At 33.6% G+C, this 18,809-nt stretch overlaps 1 protein-coding gene across 2 annotated transcripts in view; it reads right to left on the reverse strand.

Annotated features, from left to right (window-relative positions):
• KCNT2 (potassium sodium-activated channel subfamily T member 2) overlaps positions 1-18,809 on the reverse strand; it is a 373,439-nt gene that overhangs the window by 214,145 nt on the left and 140,485 nt on the right. For both annotated transcript variants that reach the window (XM_032606842.1, XM_032606832.1), the window contains exons 6-8: positions 13,411-13,485; positions 12,095-12,178; positions 9,194-9,288 (exon numbers count right to left, since the gene is read on the reverse strand). In XM_032606842.1, coding sequence (XP_032462733.1) covers positions 9,194-9,288; positions 12,095-12,178; positions 13,411-13,485 — 254 coding nt within the window. The remainder of the gene's footprint in view (positions 1-9,193; positions 9,289-12,094; positions 12,179-13,410; positions 13,486-18,809) is intronic.

Below are 18,809 nucleotides of genomic sequence, written 5' to 3' on the forward strand. Positions count from 1 at the left end.
CTAAGATTCCCATTGGATTTAATATCATTTGAGATGTTGGGATTTTACATTTTCTAGAGAGAATTGTTGCTTTTGAAGTAATAATAAATCTCATTTTTCGATTGTTAAAAGCAAGTTCTTGCTCTGCTGGTCATTGTCTTCATGTCTATGCAAAAAAAGGTTAGTAACTGATACCACAGGCCACAGATCGGAAGTCAACATACACTGCAATTTAGTAGTTCGTGAAAAGTGACCACACCCCACCCTATGCCCTGATGCACAAACATGCATTTTCTTTATTTCAAAATAATAAACAGACTTTTCAGGAGAGGATTGGGATTTAGATCAGATGGGAGCAACAAAAGTGAGATTTCAGGAACCAAAAAAATCAAGGAAAGAAGTAGAAGAAAAAACAAACAAACAAAAATCCTAAGAGATGATGGGAAGAGAAAAGCATGAGAGTACATGTATCCCAATGCTCTCTAGTATCACACAGGAGGTGATAATTTCAGTAATTTTATGACTTTGTTCTGCTCTCCCAAATTTTAACATTAAAAGAAAAATTCTCAAGATGTAAATTCTGAAGTTATATGGAGAGAAAATTAACAGCCAAAATTTGATTTATCTGGAAGCTCCTATTTATGAGGTATGTGTATGCAATTTATAAAAATTATTTCAGAGAGCATCTCTTTTTAACTAAAAATGTTGTAGAAGTTTTACTACCCAGTTATATCTCTTTGACAAGTGAACAGAACTAGAATGTCTTCATAAAACCATAGTGGCCTAGAAGGTTACAATTATAAAGATTCTTTCCATCACCTGACACCAAAATGTGAAAAGAAGGCATTTAAAAGAACATTCTCAGAATATATGGTTTGAATATGATTAGCTTACAATATATTTAAGTATCTTCAGTTGATAAGGATATTGTCCTGGGATTTTTAACCCCGGAATGTTATTTTCTATCAATCGCAAACATTTGTTAAGCATCTTATATTTTCCAACCACAAGAGATACTGGACATAAAATGGTAAGAAAGGAAAATTGAAACTTTGTTATATATGATAAAAATTTGGCAGGAAACACTGATAATTAAAGAAGCATTATATATTTTATAATTTTTTCCATCACTGAGAAACATAAAGCTTGGGCATCTCCCATTAATTCAGATAAACTTCAAGAAAACTTCATAAAAGAGCTTCAATCTAAAAGTCGAGACTCAAAGGATAAGCAGGAGAGAAAGGTGAGGAATTTAGATTTAAAAAAACTTAATATGAGAATCATTTTACAAATGTAAAAAATTAATCATACAAATCATATTGAATGTGATCCTTACATTTTGCATTTTGTGTTAAATTTTTTTGCCTCTTTTTAAATCCCTTAATTTTTGTGACTTTCGTTTTAAAAACTTACACATATTCATTTTGAAAATTTAAACCATAGCAGAAAGTATAAGAAAGTTAAAAGAAAAACCCTATATCCTTATAGAATCACTTGATATATTCTTATCTATATCTCTATAGAAACATAGAAGTATAGAAAGACAGATGAACAGGTAAGTGGAAATAATCTGAACAGATTTTAATCATGTATATATGTGGTAATTTTATCTAAACACATCATATTTGTTGTTGATAAAACTAAAAAAATAAAGATTAGAAACTTGCTAAATTTAAAGTAACTATTCACACAAAAGAGAAAGTAATGGCTAAAATATTTTTCTATAGTTAATCCAAAATATCTTTACAAATGAAGAAAGTGTCATCTTAATGTCTTATTAAACTATTATCCTACTTTAAACAGTAATTTAAAATTCACAATAGAAATGAGCAAATTATCATAATTCTATTTGAGTTTTTAGTTTGATTATAATTTTTATATATCTAGGTTAATGACTTCTAGAACTTCATACAAAAAATACTACAAAGGTTAAGGAGGTGGGCTCTGGAACCAACCAATTTGCCTAGGTCCAGAACTGAGCTCTGCTTCTTACTAATCGTAGACTTTGGATAAACTAAGGCTTATCTTTCCGTCTAACCTTTCTGTGCCTCAGTTTTCTTTAACATTAAAAGAATGTTACATTTATTCTCTGTAAAATGAGAATAATACCTACCATAGAAGGTTGTTGTGCAAAATTAAACAATTTATTACACATAAAGCAATAAAAAAATTGGCTGGCAAAGAAGGTAAACATTAAATAAGTATTAACTATAATTACTATTATGATGACATTTTAGGATCTCTTTGGGAACAGAGCATTCATGTCTGCTGCCACAAGTAAACTGATTTATCTCTTACCTCAAATCTTTTATCAAGACTTCTTTATTTTCCTTAATTTTATTTCTTAATTTTGTAGATTTTGTCCTAAGGTAATTTTTTCAAGGAGACCTCACATGTGTCACACTCGCTACGTGTATTCATTTTTGAGGTTATCAGTTGATGGCTTTCATACATAACTGACCATCTTGAGTAGTATAAAACCAAAGTCACAGAGCCTTTCCTGCAGAACTATTATTCTCCTAAAGACCATCAGAAGTCGTTGATTCTCAATTAGTGTAGTATGACAACTGGCTTTCTCTCACACCTTTACCCCAGCTTCTAAGTGGAAACCTCCCTTGGCTAGGTGTCTTCACCACGGACAATAAAAATGAGGTCTCTGCCTCTGCTTGGATAAATCTTCAACTACACTTCTGATAAAATGAAGTGTGAGATGGGGTTTCCCAGAGCCAGATCCAATGAGTAGCTGTTGCATATACCACTGCTTCTCATATTTTTTTTTCCTTTACCTTTTTTTTCTTATTTTTGTAATACATGTTTAATACTACATAGGTAGCATACTTTCTAAGTTCTTGTATATCTGAAAATAACTATATTATTCTCATAATTCAATGAGGGCTTAAATTCTATTAAAGTTTAGGTTCTAAATCAATTTTTCTTGGAAACTTGTGAACTGTGTTTTAGAAACTTTTAACTCAGATGAGAACATGGATATCAGATTGATTCTTATTCATTTGTAGGTAATGCCTTTATTTTTTCCTGAAGTTTTAGCACAGCTTACAGTAGATAAGTGGATATTTAAGATAGATATACTTAGCTGTTTTACTTTTTTTGCAAATTCCTTAACTACTTTGTGCCTCAAAGTTTCTTCATCTATAAAATAAGGACAATAGAACTTATCTTATAAGCTGTTAAAGGTTAAATTAGTTAATACATGTGCTCAGAAAAGCGCCTAACACATAGGAAACTCTTGAAATGTTAGCCATTATTCTCAGTATTTGATGTTTGAAAATAACTGTACATTATTGTCATATTTCAAAAATTGCTTATTTGTTGCAGAATTTTAATTCAAAACCATGCTTCTTAGATTTTTATATTAATAATAATTACATAATTATTATTTATATATATTCAATAACCATATTCTGCTTTCCTCAATTTGAATTCAGCTTACTTGGTTAATTAACTGCCTAAAACTTGGCTGCTCACGTATGCAAAATTGAGTTGGGACAAATAGTTTTCTATTTGTTCTAGTGTGAAACAAGCCTGGGGACTGTTAGTCAGTTGCCAGATCTTTAGACAAATGCACTTTCTGTCGTTCATTTGTAATATAAGCAAAACAAATGTGACCTAACAAAACTAGTAATCAAATATCATGATGGTGCTATACTGCTAGACCATATGTTATAATTCTTTCTCCAAACTACAGTACTTAGCTTCTCACTGTCCACTTCCCAAGTAGCTCTTTGCCCTAAGAGTCAATTCAGTAAATTGAGTTCAAGAACTTAAGCATCCAGTATTCAATAAGTATTAATCAAAGATGCACAAGAAAATCCCAAATACTTTTGAATTAAGCATGCTAATAATGTTTAACTAGATCATGTTTTAAACAATAAATAAATAGGTTCATTTTCTCTTTAAATAAGACTGAGGAGGTAAAATAAATTTTTTTACATTGGACTAAAACACAAAATATCCACTAACCTAATATAGCTCTTTGCTTTATAACTCTACAAAATAATATGAAAATATGTAATACATATTCAAATAAAAAATTTGAATCAAAGTAGGTGCAAAAAAAATGTACTAGTGTAAAATTAGAAACACCAAATGCATTATAAATTAGAGTACTTACTATTGGTTAGAATATGCTGATAATTAAGCTAAAGTCATGCACTTAATTACCAGATGGACCAGTTGTCTCTGCTTTGTTCCAGAGACACAGGCTGAATCACAATTTCCAGCTGTCTTGGAACTGTGCACTACTGAGCTAGAGGGGCACACAGCCGACATGCGGGAAGATTAGTCCAATTCCATTACAATGACAGGAAAAGCAATTCTGAGCACATTCCCTACAGGAAGGGGTCAGTAGCCTCATTTTTATTTCAGTCTGGCACTGAGCATGGTGTCTTTTATAGACGAATGCTTAATGATAGTCCTTTTTAATGTTCATAATGTTGAAGACAAGATACATTTTAAAACCATACAGCAGCTTTCCAAACAGGTAATATTAAGATTGTGAGATCCATGAACAACAGAGCCATTTCATCAAATATTAGTTCCTGAATCATTTGGGGCTTAAAATTTAATGTATGTATTAAAAGTTCTGATTTGGTAAAGCAATGATAGACTTGCTCTATGAAACAACTTAACAGCAATTAATTATGACTAATTTCACCACAGTGGAATATATATATATGTGTGTATATATACATATATACCATTACACATACATAGATACAAATATATATAATACACATATTTACAAATATACATATAAAATATGTACATATATACACACACATATATATACATATATATATAATGGAATACCACTCAGTCATAAAAAAGAATGAAATCTTGCCATTTGTGGCAACATGGCTGAACCCAGAGGGTATTAAGTTAAGTGTGACAGAGAAAGACAAATAATGTATGATTTCACTTATATGTGGAATCTAAAAAAACAAAACAAGTATATGAAAACAAACAGGTGGTTGCCAGAGGGGAAGGGGTCTGGGGACTGTACGAAATAGATGAGGAGAATTAAGAGGTACAAGCTTACAGTTGCAAAATAAATGAGTCATGGGAATGAAATGTACAGCATGGGGAATATAGTCAATAATAATGTAGTATCTTTGTATGATGATGATGGCGGTCAAAAGGTACAAACTTCCAGTTATAAGATAAATAAGTACCACGGATGTAATGTAAATCAGGATTAATATCAATATAATTAACACTGCTCTGTTATATATGAAAATTGTTAAGAGAATAAATCCTGAGTTCCCATCACAAGGAAATTTTTTCTTTTATTTTATATTTATATGAGATGATAGTCACTAAACTTATCATGGCAATTATTTCATGATGTATATAAGCAAATCATTATCCTATACACCTTACATTTGTATAATGCTGTACGTCAATTATTTCCCAATAAAACTGGAAGAAAAAAAAAGTAGTCAGTCCCCTGTCTGCTGCCTAGAGTCATTTTTAGGCATCCTGATTCAGTTTCATAGTATTACTAACAAATTACTATGCTTAAACATTTTAGAGTAAATCTCTTTTTGCAGGTTCACGTGATAATTCAATCATCTTGTATAAAGAGGACTTCTGAAATTAAAATTTTTGGAGTGCTCACACCATATGCCATGCCCTCTGTTAGATAGACATTTTATAAACATATCCAATTTAATCCTCATTTGAAAAAACACAAACAACAAAAATCTTATAGGGTGATTAATATTGTACTCATTTAATGATGTGGAAAACAAGGCTAGATAAATAAGTAATTTGCCCAAGGCCTCCAGATTAGTATAGCCTTGAGTTTTAAACAAACAGTGTACATGTAAACGTTCATGACTTATCATTGCCAGAGACTGCTTATTGTTCCACAGCATCACATTTTTTTTTTCTTGATAGTATAATATTCAACTGGGTATTTGTTGCCCCGACAGACTACATTTTTTGCAGATCCCCTGCAGCTATTGTGTGGGTATATGACCAAATCTAGCCTAAGTTATGCACACAATTTCTGGGTTGTGCCTTATATTCTTCTTTCCTAAGGATGGAGTAAGGACGTAATGGCAAGAGCAAAGCAGCCATACTAAAGCATGGAAACCCTGTTTTGAGAATGGCTGAAAACAAGATATAAGCAAACTTTGTCTCCAACAGTATTAAGCTGATGTAACAATCTTGGACAGACTACCTAGATGTTTCTATTTGTGTAAGTTCTTGTATCTTTGTGTATATTTGTCTTTTATAATATGTGTAGTGTAACTCTTCGGTAAAATAGCCTGATGATACAGCATAAGTAATGTATCATTGTTCATATTTTTCTTGTAGGTAACCCAACCATCAATGGTGAATTTGAATAAGACTTATTCTACCTTACTATGATGATCATGATTTATGAAGATATTTCGCTTGTAATGCTAGAGAAGAATACACAAAGAAATCAAACTTCAGCTTTTCCATCCTTGATATTATAATTTTAAAACATATTAATGTAAATGTATCGAGTACGTGTGATTAAAAACAATAACATTTTATGTACCTAAACTAACTCTATATTATAATTGCATGTTAAAAGGTAGACTCATATCCACGTATTGGTGACAGTTTTAACATTAGATAGTATCTGTCAAAACTACCACTCAAATGTCTAAAGTTTAAACATACATACACACAACAACAACAAAGTAACTATAATTGCAAATAAAACAAAAAGTGAAACACAAATGATTAAAGTGACACACTGCATAATAGAAATTACATATAGATCATGAAAACCCTTTATCTAGCACAGCACTGTGGCATAAGAAAGTGGCAAAATTTGTGTAGTTGTTTCCTTTGAAAATAAAAATTACTCAAGAAATAGATGTATAGGCAGAAAGTAACAGCAAATAGAGAGCCCATTGTGGGTAGTTCACTGTGATGAGGATGCCTCGAGAACCAAAGTACTGGACTAAGTGTTATCATATAAAAATAATCTGTCCTTACTTTTGCATTAAAATTTCAATTACCTCTTTAGCAAATTTACTTTAACAGACTCCCATATTATTTAGACTCATTCATTTTACTTTTTGTAATTTTCCAGTAATTGAGAAAGTAGCATGTGCATAGGTATATAAAAATTTTAAATAATACTTTTCCTTAAGTAAAATGAGAAAATTCCTAAATTATCTAAATTATGTATCTTAAAATTAAGAACTTTTTGTGACATTAGAAGAGAAGGCATTACTGTTAGTATTTCAAATTTATGCAGTTAGATACTTACTAGGTAAATAATAAAAACAATTTGTGAAGACTAAAAAAAAATTAAATGATAAGATGGCATTGTGTCCATTTTAAAGGGGTATTTTATGTTTAAAGGCATGGAATATCCTAAAATGTTTACTTTTTAAATATAAAAGTATGGAATAAAACATATTTTAAATCCATTTAATAGAGGTATTAATTGCATACTACTTAGGTGTAATAGTTGTTATATTGCTGTACCTACAACTATATTTACATACATATATCTATAGCTATACTTTAATCTAAAAATAGTATTGTACTAGTGATGAAGGCATTCTTCCTACTGTAGTACTTCCTAATTAGCTTTTTCTCTTTCTCAGTAGGTCAAATCCAGGTCAGAGCACAATTACACATAATTAAGTTGAAAAACAGACATATCATTCTACCTCATTTTTTTGATTTTCACATTTTTTTTTCTCTAGTAAGGCTCTGCATGAACCCATATGGGCAGTGCATCATTTCTCATTCCAAAAGAAGAAATACTGCTCAACATCACTAATCATTAGACGAATGCTAATCAAAACTACAATGAGGTATCACCTCACACCAGTCAGAATGGCCATCATCAAAAAATCTACAAACAATGAACGCTGGAGAGGGTGTGGAGAAAAGGGAACCCTCTTGCACTCTTGGTGGGAATGTAAATTGATACAGCCACTATGGAGAACAGTATGGAGGTTCCTTAAAAAACTAAAAATAGAACTACCATACGACCCAGCAATCCCACCACTGGGCATATACCCTGAGAAAACCATAATTCCAAAAGAGTCATGTACCACAATGTTCATTGCAGCTCTATTTACAAAATAGTCAGGACATGGAAGCAACCTAAGTGTTCATCGACAGAGGAATGGATAAAAAGATGTGGCACATATATACAATGGAATATTACTCAGCCATAAAAAGAAACTTGTAGTGAGATGGATGGACCTAGAGTCTGTCATACAGAGTGAAGTAAGTCAGAAAGAGAAAAACAAATACCGTATGCTAACACATATATATGGTATCTAAAAAAAAAAGTGGTTATGAAGAATCTAGGGGCAGGACAGGAATAAAGACGCAGATGTAGAGAATGGACTTGAGGACACGGGGACGGGGAAGGGTAAGCTGTGACAAAGTGAGAGAGTGGCATGGACATATATACACTACCAAATGCAAAATAGCTAGCTAGTGGGAAGCAGCTGCATGGCACAGGGAGATCAGCTCCGTGCTTTGTGACCACCTACAATGGTAGGATAGGGAGGGTGGGAGGGAGATGGGAGAGGGAGGAGATATGGGAACATATGTATATGTATAGCTGATTCACTTTGTGATAAAGCAGAAACTAACACACCATTGTAAAGCAATTATACTCCAATAAAGATGTTTAAAAAAATAAAAAACTAGTTCATAAAAAAAAAACAAAAAAACTGTTTTCTATAATAAAGCAAGGTACCAGTTGCCTCGCACTGTCCTGTCTGCCCTCGCTTTCTGCCTGGATGCCTGAGAGAACATCGGGGGAGGAGGGGCAGGCAGACAGGGATGGGCAGGGACAGTGTTCTCAACAGCAGTTCTGCTTTGAAGAATATGGAAAGATGAGGGCACCCCCATGCCAGCAGTTTGAAGGAAAAATTATTGTTAGACAACTGTGGCCTGCAGTACAAATTCTTGTGATCTGGTTGTTTACAGCATTTAGGAAAACCTCAGAGCTGCAGTAAATATCAATACCAAATGGTTGATGTGCTTTCTTGTTTTTTTCCTTAAGACTGAAGTAAGGATTTTACTTCATTTCTACAGGTGACCATTACCTTTTATGGTGAATATTTATCTATTCATTTACTGTAGCCAAATCTTAATTAAAGTAGTTTATTATATGTTTTTGTAGAACTATAATTAAAACAAAACATAATAAAAATGCTGATATGTATGATCTTACCAGGTGAAGATAAGGCATAGTAATGTAGATATTAAAATCAAAACTTGATTAAACATTGCAGACTGTGTACGCTGAATGGCTCTGTGTAGATCATTCTGAAATAATACAGAACAAGCATATTTAAAATTTTGATAGATACTACATATTCAGGAGTTTTGTTACATTTATTACTATGTATTACATTTCAACTATCTTGTGCATACTCAACACATATACTTTAAATGGATATAGCAGCATATTTTCGTTTTTGCCTTGGTCTATATAACCTTACTGTAACATTCATATTACCAAGATAATACTATGGGAGACCACCAAAGCACCAAATTTTAGTTTACTCGCCTTACAAACATCTGTAGAGTTGTTACACTGACTCCCCAAAAGCCCTCCACGGTGAGTATGCTCTCTTGTGGAAAATTCTAATTTTAAAAGATCAGAAAATAATATGTTCAATTAAGGGGAAAGTAATAGCTGGATCAAACTACAACCATATCTCATTCTCTGAATCAGGAAAAATAACATGAATTATGCCAAGTGATTTATCATAAAAATAAAAAATTATATAGCCAATGAACATTTTTAGATTAATTTCATTCATATTAAGAGAAATGTGAATTCAAGATATAATTTTATTTTCCAATTGAAAAACATTGAAAATAATAATACCCACTGTTATTTAATATGCAAAAAACAAGCACTCATATATAATACTGCTCATGTAATTTGTCATAAATTTCTTGAAAGTAATTTGGTAATACAGGTCAAAATTCACAAAAGTATGCCCTTTCTACTTCATGGATTCATTCATTTAATTAGTATTTACCCCATAACATAATTTCTAAAAGCTAACCACATGAAAATTATGAGATGGAAATCGAATACTTATGTATGTTCATCTTTCTTACAAAATTTTAATATTTATTACGTGAAATAATGAATGTCCATTACTATTAAAGTAACTAAAAATGCAATAGAAAAATGGTTAAATAAATTGATCAAAACTAGATAGCAGATTTAGATGCATCCATTAAAAATGGTTTGAACAGGAATATTTAATGACATAGGAACCTGTCCACCACATACTATTATATGACAAAAAAATTAAATTATAAAATTAAACATACTATTTTGTGTGTGTGTGTTTTCATAGAAAATATTAGAAGAATATAAATTATTACTAGTGCTTAGTCTGTGTGGAAGGTTTGTAGTTTTGTATAATGTTTTATTTTATGGTTTCCTGTTGTATAAATTTTTTATAGTAACATTTTAACAGTCTGCATATCAGGACTGCGTGAGATAAATAACTTCATCAATACAAGCAAAGTCTCAATGAGCCATAGTTTATCTTTCTCTACCACACATTTAACCAAAACTATAACAAAAACAAACTAAGTTGACTAGAATTTCACCTCGCATCTCTTACTTTCTTCTAACAGAGGTGTTAATGAACAGAAAAATAAATTAAAATTTAGCAACCAGGGAGAGGAGAAGTAAAATAGAGAGCTATGATGGAAAATGAATCCTAAATTAACAATGCAAGCACTACTTCTACTCTCAACGATTGACTAATAATTCCTCTCTTGGTTAGGTTACTTTTTCCAACAGCTAACAAATGCAAATTAGCAAAGACGTTTATTTTTTTTTTCCTGGAGTATTTTTTTTTCATTAGGAATTTAGGCAATCTATATTTAGTGAAATAGTATTTTTTTGGACAGTTAAGACAGACTGATGTTTCCACAAACCATCCACAGGCTACAGTCTCCCCTTCTTAGACGTGAACTTTCATGAGGCTCCAGTGGTTACTTAACACAGATGTTTAGAAATATTCATCTGGTTGTGAATATTCAAATGTTATCCAGATATTCCTTTTGGCCACAACTTGTGTCATAATTTCTGTTAAAAGCTATATACATTGTAAAGCAATTATACTCCAATAAAGATGTTAAAAAAAAAAAAAGCTATTTAAGAGAAAAGCAAGTTTGCCTCCAAACAAATTTAATTTCTGTGTAATAAAATTAATAATATTGAGGCCTTACTATGTTTATGCCAGATACAAGATTTTACACATACATATATATGCATGTATATATAATTTCATTTAATTCTCACAGCAAGCCTGTATGTAGGTACTTTTATTCTCTTGTGAAGATGAAGACATTAGCAAAGAAGCTGAATCATTTGCTTATCTTATCACAGCACTTAACATAGAGTGGACTCCTATTAACACCTGTAGAATAAATGACCAAGCAGCAAGCTCACTCATAAGTGTCCAAGTCTATTATAGCAAAGAGATTTTGGTCATAATAATAAAACAGTCCTCTGAACAGGGTCAGCCTTGGGCAAAACGCAACTGTGGCACATCTCTGAGTTCTGCATCTCTTCTTTCCTGCTTCCCTTTCTCCCTCCTAATATCCTACTACCAACCCAACCTGGCCTAAAAAGGTGACTTTACATGAGGGCCTTCTGGCTCCAATATAGGGTCTTACAAAAGCCCATAGATATTTACGGACTGTGAGACTACCTACAGTTAAGAACAGTTTGACAATGTTACCTCCTGAAGCCTTAAAACCAGGGGTCCCGTTATACATCAAGAGATTGCCTTAGAAGGGAAGGCTGTTTGTCTTCAGGAAATTGGCTAACTAGTTGGACCAGTCCGAACAGCAGTTAGCTTTGGTTTGGTGATATTTGGAATATCTGAACTATTTCTGTTTACCAGCTCGTAGGGCCTTATGAAGGAAGGGACTTGGCAATATGGGCATTTTATGACTTTTCATTCTCCTTAGGGTATAAGCCGACTTGGGATCTATTAGCTTAGACATTTATGCAACACATCACTTTAATGAGGTAAGAAATAATGGAGTGTTGAAAAATATTTTTGTCTTTACACTTGTCTTTTATACTTACAATCATATTTTCCAAGGCATGTTTGGCAAGCCAACAGTTTAGAAAGACTGGGACAAATAGATTTCTTAAGGAAGGCCAGAATATCTGGAAAACAAATCAAAACTAAACTTTTATCTCAGAGCAAGAAATCGATATGATTGAGAAGAAATGTGAAACAGAAATAAGTTATGAAAAACAATAGAATGATCTAAAACATGTGGCAAATACTTTAAACTCATATGACTATTGAAATGCAAGGAGCAGACAGGATCTTTTCATTCATTCTCTAAGTCTTACTTAAGGAAAAATTCTTTGGAAAATTATTGTAGAAGCAGAATGAAAATAATCAGCCCTCACTGGATGTCAGCTATAACTGTGCTAATTCGATCACTAAATCTTTTAGTGTGACAGTTTATAATAGACATCACCTCTTTCTTTCCTGCAGCTGAAAGTAAAAAGTAGATGCAAGGAGACAGAGCTTTAGTTTTTCATAGCATTACCACTTAGTCTCTGCAGATGCAAACATTCTTAGTGACATTGGGGAACTGTACTCCATTGGAATTATGTTTAATTTAGCCAGTCATTCAATCTGGGGCCAGTTGCTCCTCTAGATAAATCACTCAAATTAAAATAATTGTCAGAACTGAGCAACAGCTTCAGATCATATTGACTTCTTTTCATAATTTTCCAAATAAAATTCAAACAAACAAAGTTTAGAAAGCATATTACCAACAGATATTACTGTAACTTTATCAAATAGAGATTAAGACCTAATTTTGCAAAGGGAAGGTGCTAGTTACATACTTTGTAGTTAAAACAGGATCACTGTGGAATTGGTCCTCCACAGACTTTGATAAAGAAGCAAATTACTAGTTGTCTGGCTGACGGCAACTTTCTTAGTAAAAAGAGAACTGGACTTAGGAAATCCTGTGGTTAAGCTCGAGATAAACATATTCTTAGCATAAGAAACTTTTATAAATACTTGGTTTTACTTGGTTTCTATTTTTTTTTAATTCCACAATATACACAAGAAATGGAATGATTCATTCCTGGTCTGTTTAGAAAATATTGACACTTGTTAAAATGGCACCTCTAGAGTATATATTTCTAAAAGCATTTCATCTTGCAATTGTACTAAATCTCATTAATTTTCACTTAATTTCACAATCCAGTTACCCAACTGATTTTACTATTTCGTTTTTAATACCATGATTTAAAACAATAACAAAGTCTAAATTAATTCATCTGAGCTAATATGTTATCTATTACTATTTAGATTTAAAGACTTTATGTCTAATAAAAAACTTATTTCTTTTAAAGACTCTTTTCGGACTTACTGAGATAATGAAGGGAACCGCATTAATTACTTCCAAGATGAAGGGTATTCGTAAAATCTGTTCCCAGATGTTTCCCTTCCAAGAAAGAATGAGTAAAAATGAAAGTCAATTATAACTGAATCCCATTAAAGGGGGAAAAAGACAGCATCAGAATTTCTCTAGCAATAAGGATGCTTATATTAATAGAATACCAAATCATTATTTAGAAATGTAGCAATGACTTTTAGAGATTATTTTGCTGAATGTAATTGTGCCCTCTCAATTTTGTAGTCAGTGTAAGAAGTAAAGCAAATGTTTGTAGTAATCCTTGAATATTGCATATAACACATTTTAATCATATCATATTTCATGGAAGAAAAGTTACTAGTAAAAATAAAACACATTAAAAAACCTTACAGAATCAATGAAAAAGCGACTCAATCTTAATTTTTTTACTATAATAATTACATTCACAAACTTTAAAGCATATCAAATAGTTCACAAACATATAACAATGTTCCTTGGAATTAACATTGTTTTTAGATTAATAAAATTTAAAGGGAGGATTTTCTCAATCTTCTGGATTCTAATTTTCCAACCCACATAGTGCAACAATGTTAATCAGGCCTGGCTACCTAATTTGTGGGGCTAAGGGCAAAATGAAAATGCAGGGCCTCTTAGCAGGGCCTCTTATTAACAAATTATGAATAACTTCAAGAAGGTGACATCAGAGCATTAAAACAAGCACAGGCCCTTCTAATTGTGCAGCTCTGGGCAACTGCACTGACTAACAGGTCATTCCTGAAACTTTCTTGAACGGTGTCTAGCAAAAAAGGACTCAGAACTTCCTAAAGCAGTTTATTCGTCTATGAAAACAAGAACTACCCATTAGTAAGGCAATTTGAAATCTGACTCCCTGTAATGTCTAATTATTTTGTGACACTGGCTATAATATTGGGATTCTTTATTTTTCTTGAGGTCCCAAAGCCTTTAAACATTACAATGATATAAAACACCTCCACTTCACAAGGCAAGTTCTAGATCAGCAATCGTCTGTGTGCTAAAGAGGTTTTATCATCATTCGTTCATCACCCGTCTGCAAGCTGTATAAAGAGTGGAGGAGGGAGCAGGTGGAAGAAACAGAAGCAATGAGACCTCCTCTGTGTAGAGATACAAGGGTGCTGTGTTACTTCCCTCACCACATCCAGCTCAGTGAGGAGAGCTCGGGTGAACGGCCCAGACAGCTGTGCTCAGATATGGGGGCTGCATTTGGCGAATGCTTAAAACATCATCAAAAAACAGCAGAGCAAAGACAAAGAGGGTTGAGATGAGAACAGGCCACACTTATCCCAATCCTAAGAGGTACTTATTTTCTGCGGATGAGATATAGACCCTAAAGAATGAAACTTATGGCCATTCTAAGTTCACACTCAGGAGGGCTGTGTTCCTAAGGGGACATGGAACCGTGAGAGATGGTGGCCCTCAGGACCCCAGGGCCTGGGTCAGAGCCCTAGTGGCCAGCCTGAGACTTGAGGCATCAAGGAGCTTTGGCCAAAGGCCTCAGGAGAACCACAAAAGCCCCGTTTGGACCTGCCATCAGAGCAACCCAACCGCAGACTGTTCTTGTGCCAGTAAGGCAACTTCGTCCCAGAAGCTGACCTCACTTCTCCCCATGCCTCCTCAGCCCTGAGGGACCAAAATCAGCTGGTGTCAAATAAGGGAGGAGGGGAAAAGAGGAGATAGCCCCCAAGATGATCCCCTGCCCCATGTGGTTCCAGGCCAAGAAAAAGCTAAAACTGGATAAGAATTTTAAATTTTTACATACTGATCATAATTTCTTAAGTACTAAACTGAGATTTGCATTGCGATTGAAAAGTCTAAAAAAGCTAAGATACCTGCCCAAGACTTCATCTGATGAGCATGGCTCATAAGGACAATGACTGGATTTGAAGGAGAAATGCAAGAAAACTAAAGCCTTTTCCTACTTGCACTGAGTCAGGCCTACCTATTCAACAGACCATTTATAATTGATTTTAATTAGGTGAAGCTCCTATTTTTTACTGTGCAGGTTAACATTACCATTTCTTTCATCAGTTTTTTACATGACTCTGATTCCAGAATGCTTAACACTTGGCTTACTCTCTCCCTACTGTGTTTTTACTTGTCATTGTACATTGTTCCTTGATGTCAATGATTCTGCACAGGAAAAGAGACCGATGTGACCAGAAGAAGACGGCAGGGTGGAGTGGGGAGGGGTATGAGTACAGTTACCACTGGTCATACGGCAGGATCTTTCTACGAATACACAGCAAGATTAGTTCGTTTTCTTAGCTGTGGCACACTGGAAAGTTTAGCTCATAGTAAACCAAAAGCCTTTCTATCTCTAATGTCCCTCTTCATTTCCATTTATAACACACCAATTTGATTTTTGTGATTTTTTTCTCAAACCAGTAAAAGAGTCTCATGACTGGTATGTGACTTGGTTGGGTTCACTTCTGATTTACCTTCCATATTAAAGCCAGGGAATTATTTCTAAAGTTCCAAATTTCCATTGCCATCATATTAACATCCAAACTCCTCATTACATCATATGAAGTTTCATAACTTGGACTCTGGCTACTGGTTTGGTTTGTACCTACTACATTCCTAGCCCACCTTGAATTCAGCTACAGATTCATCACATGTAAAACTGATTTTGATGCAGTTCTCTGAACACACTACACTGTTTCATACTTTTACAACTTTGCTCACATACTTGTCCCTCTGCTTGGAATGTCTCAGTCCCCATACCTTCACCACTAACTACCTGGATATATCTTTGTAACATTTTATAAAACTTATTTGTTTATATGACATTTGGACTCAATAAGCATGTTAATGAATAGATGAAACTTTCAAATATCTTATACATATTCTTCCCTTCTTGGTATAATTAATTTTTGACCTTAAACATTTATATTTCTTTCTATGGGATCCAAGTGGAAACCCCTGAAAGAATATTAGTGTTTAAAGCCTTCCTGGTGCAATTATAAATAAGTTGTTAAACTTATGGCCACAAAGCTCAACAGGTTTTCTGGAAGAAAGCATTTCAAGAATACTTGGCTATATACCCATCTTAGGTAATCTCATCTCTGTGTCAACTTCAACATATCGTCAATAATAAACCAATGTTATATCTCTAGCTCAGATCAATATTCTATCTGAGAATCTCTTTCAGATCTCCACTGCCTAATCCACTGCTTCACACAGATGCCTCAAAGGCACCCTGTGGGTAATATGTCTAAAAGTAAAATTTAAACGACAATGAAAACAAGACAATCCGAAACCTATGGGATGCAGAAAAAGCATTTCTAAGAGGGAAGTTTACAGCAATACAATCCTACCTCAAGAAACAAGAAAAATCTCAAATAAACGACCTATCCTTATACCTAAAGCAACTAGAGAAAGAAGAACAAACAAAACCCAAAGATAGTAGAAGGAAAGAAATTATAAAAATCGAAATAAATGAAATAGAGATGACTCATCTTGATGACTCAGACTCATCAAGAAAAAAAGGGAGAGGATTCAAATCAATAAAATTAGAAATGAAAAAAGAGAAGTTACAACAGACACCACAGAAATACAAAGGATCATAAGAGACTAACAAGCAACTCTATGCCAATAAAATAGACTACCTAAAAGTAAAATTTATGATGTTTGCCCTGACTGGTTCTCCAGTAACAGAAACCAAAAGTTCTGGAGAAACTCTTTACACCTTCCTTTCACATGCTAAACAAGAATAATTCGACAATAAGACTTCCTGATTCATATATGGACCTTGAGTCCTCCGGTTCTCATTCTAATGCTAATCCCACTCCAGCCTCCTAACCGGTCTCCTCCCCTTCCTTCTTGCCCCATTCCCATTCACCTCCCACAATGTTACCAGGAATACGTTTCTAAGGCACATCTCATGTGCCAATCCCTACCCCTCACCCCACGCCACCCCCACTCACTTTGTAACTCTTGAACAATTCAGACACTTGCACAGCGAAACACAGATTCTATTACAACCTACAAAAGGCAACATATCGTTTAGCTCTCCTTGTCCTCTCCCCCCGAATTTTAAAGATCATTCTTTCCTAAGACCTTCCACTCCTCATATATCCCAGGGCCTTGGCACGTGCTTTTTAAGAGACTTGGAAAATCTCCACCTTCCTTTCCAATTTCCCTTTGTCTAGTTAATTCACACACATCTTTCAGCTCTTAAGTCAAAATCTTTTGAGTGTTTTGAGGCTTTCCTTGCCCCCTCACTGCACACACACCAGACAAGATCAGATTCCCACACTAGGTTTTTCTATCTTCATCAACATCCTTCTCATTCCTTTTTTTGTTTGTTTTTATATATTTAATCAACACTTGATTTTAATGTCATGAGGTCCAGGTGAGAGCATCTGTTTAGTTCGGGATTCTTTGCTCTGTTCCTAGCACAGTCCTTGACAGCCTGAAGCTCCTCAATAAAAACTAGAACGGCATTATGTCAAACACGCTCCTGTGGATTCATAGCTAATGTGTGTGTATTTGTAGCAAATAAGGAATTTCCCCCTGAGGACTAATTTTCACAATATAAAATTATACAGGGAGGCAACGTACTCATTGCTAAAAATAAGCGAATAACTTTTCGATTATATTCATTAGGTTTAATTCTAAGATCTCAGGTTGTCTTCTGAACATTCATAAATTATCTCCCCTAAGATAAGCTGATGAAAAATAGATAGAAAAATTATCCAAAAGTTGCATTGGCTATTAGAGAGTCCCCATGGGCCTGCATCATATAAATCCACATGATAAAAGTAATTATGGTGGAAAAAGAAAGCCTAAATCTGGAGAATGCGGCTACCTAGAGAAGCATGAAATAAGATCCAAAAGGCAGGCACATGCCTTTCAAAGTTAAGTTAAATACCTGTTTCACTTAATCTTATTTTCCTGAATGAGATGAAAGGCATTAGTCTCCTTCCAAATGGTAACCTAAAGAAAAAAAAGTTTCTAAAAAGTAGGTTTTTCTGTTCTAAGCGTGTAGAGCTCTCTGTGTTCCTCTCCTTATTGACAGAATTCAGTAAAATAAAAATAAAACCTAATCTAACCATTCTACAACATTTGGTATGGATGTAACCTTCCTTAACCAATAAAAATGCAGGACAACAGGTGATTTTCTAAGATGTACCAGGCTTTTATTTTTATCATAAAAGAAAGTGCAAGTGTGGAACTATTATCTAGGTAACTCTAAAAAGCACTTTAAAAATTATAAGATTTATGGTAATTTAGTTGTTAGCCCAGGATGGAACATGGGACTTTTAAAAAGCATTTTCTTCTATAATATTAAGAATACCTATATTTAAAATATTTAACCAAAAAGACTAATAACTTACTTTCCTTCAGTGAGT

Source organism: Phocoena sinus, chromosome 1 (genome assembly GCF_008692025.1).
Source record: "Phocoena sinus isolate mPhoSin1 chromosome 1, mPhoSin1.pri, whole genome shotgun sequence".
Classification (NCBI taxonomy): domain Eukaryota; kingdom Metazoa; phylum Chordata; class Mammalia; order Artiodactyla; family Phocoenidae; genus Phocoena; species Phocoena sinus.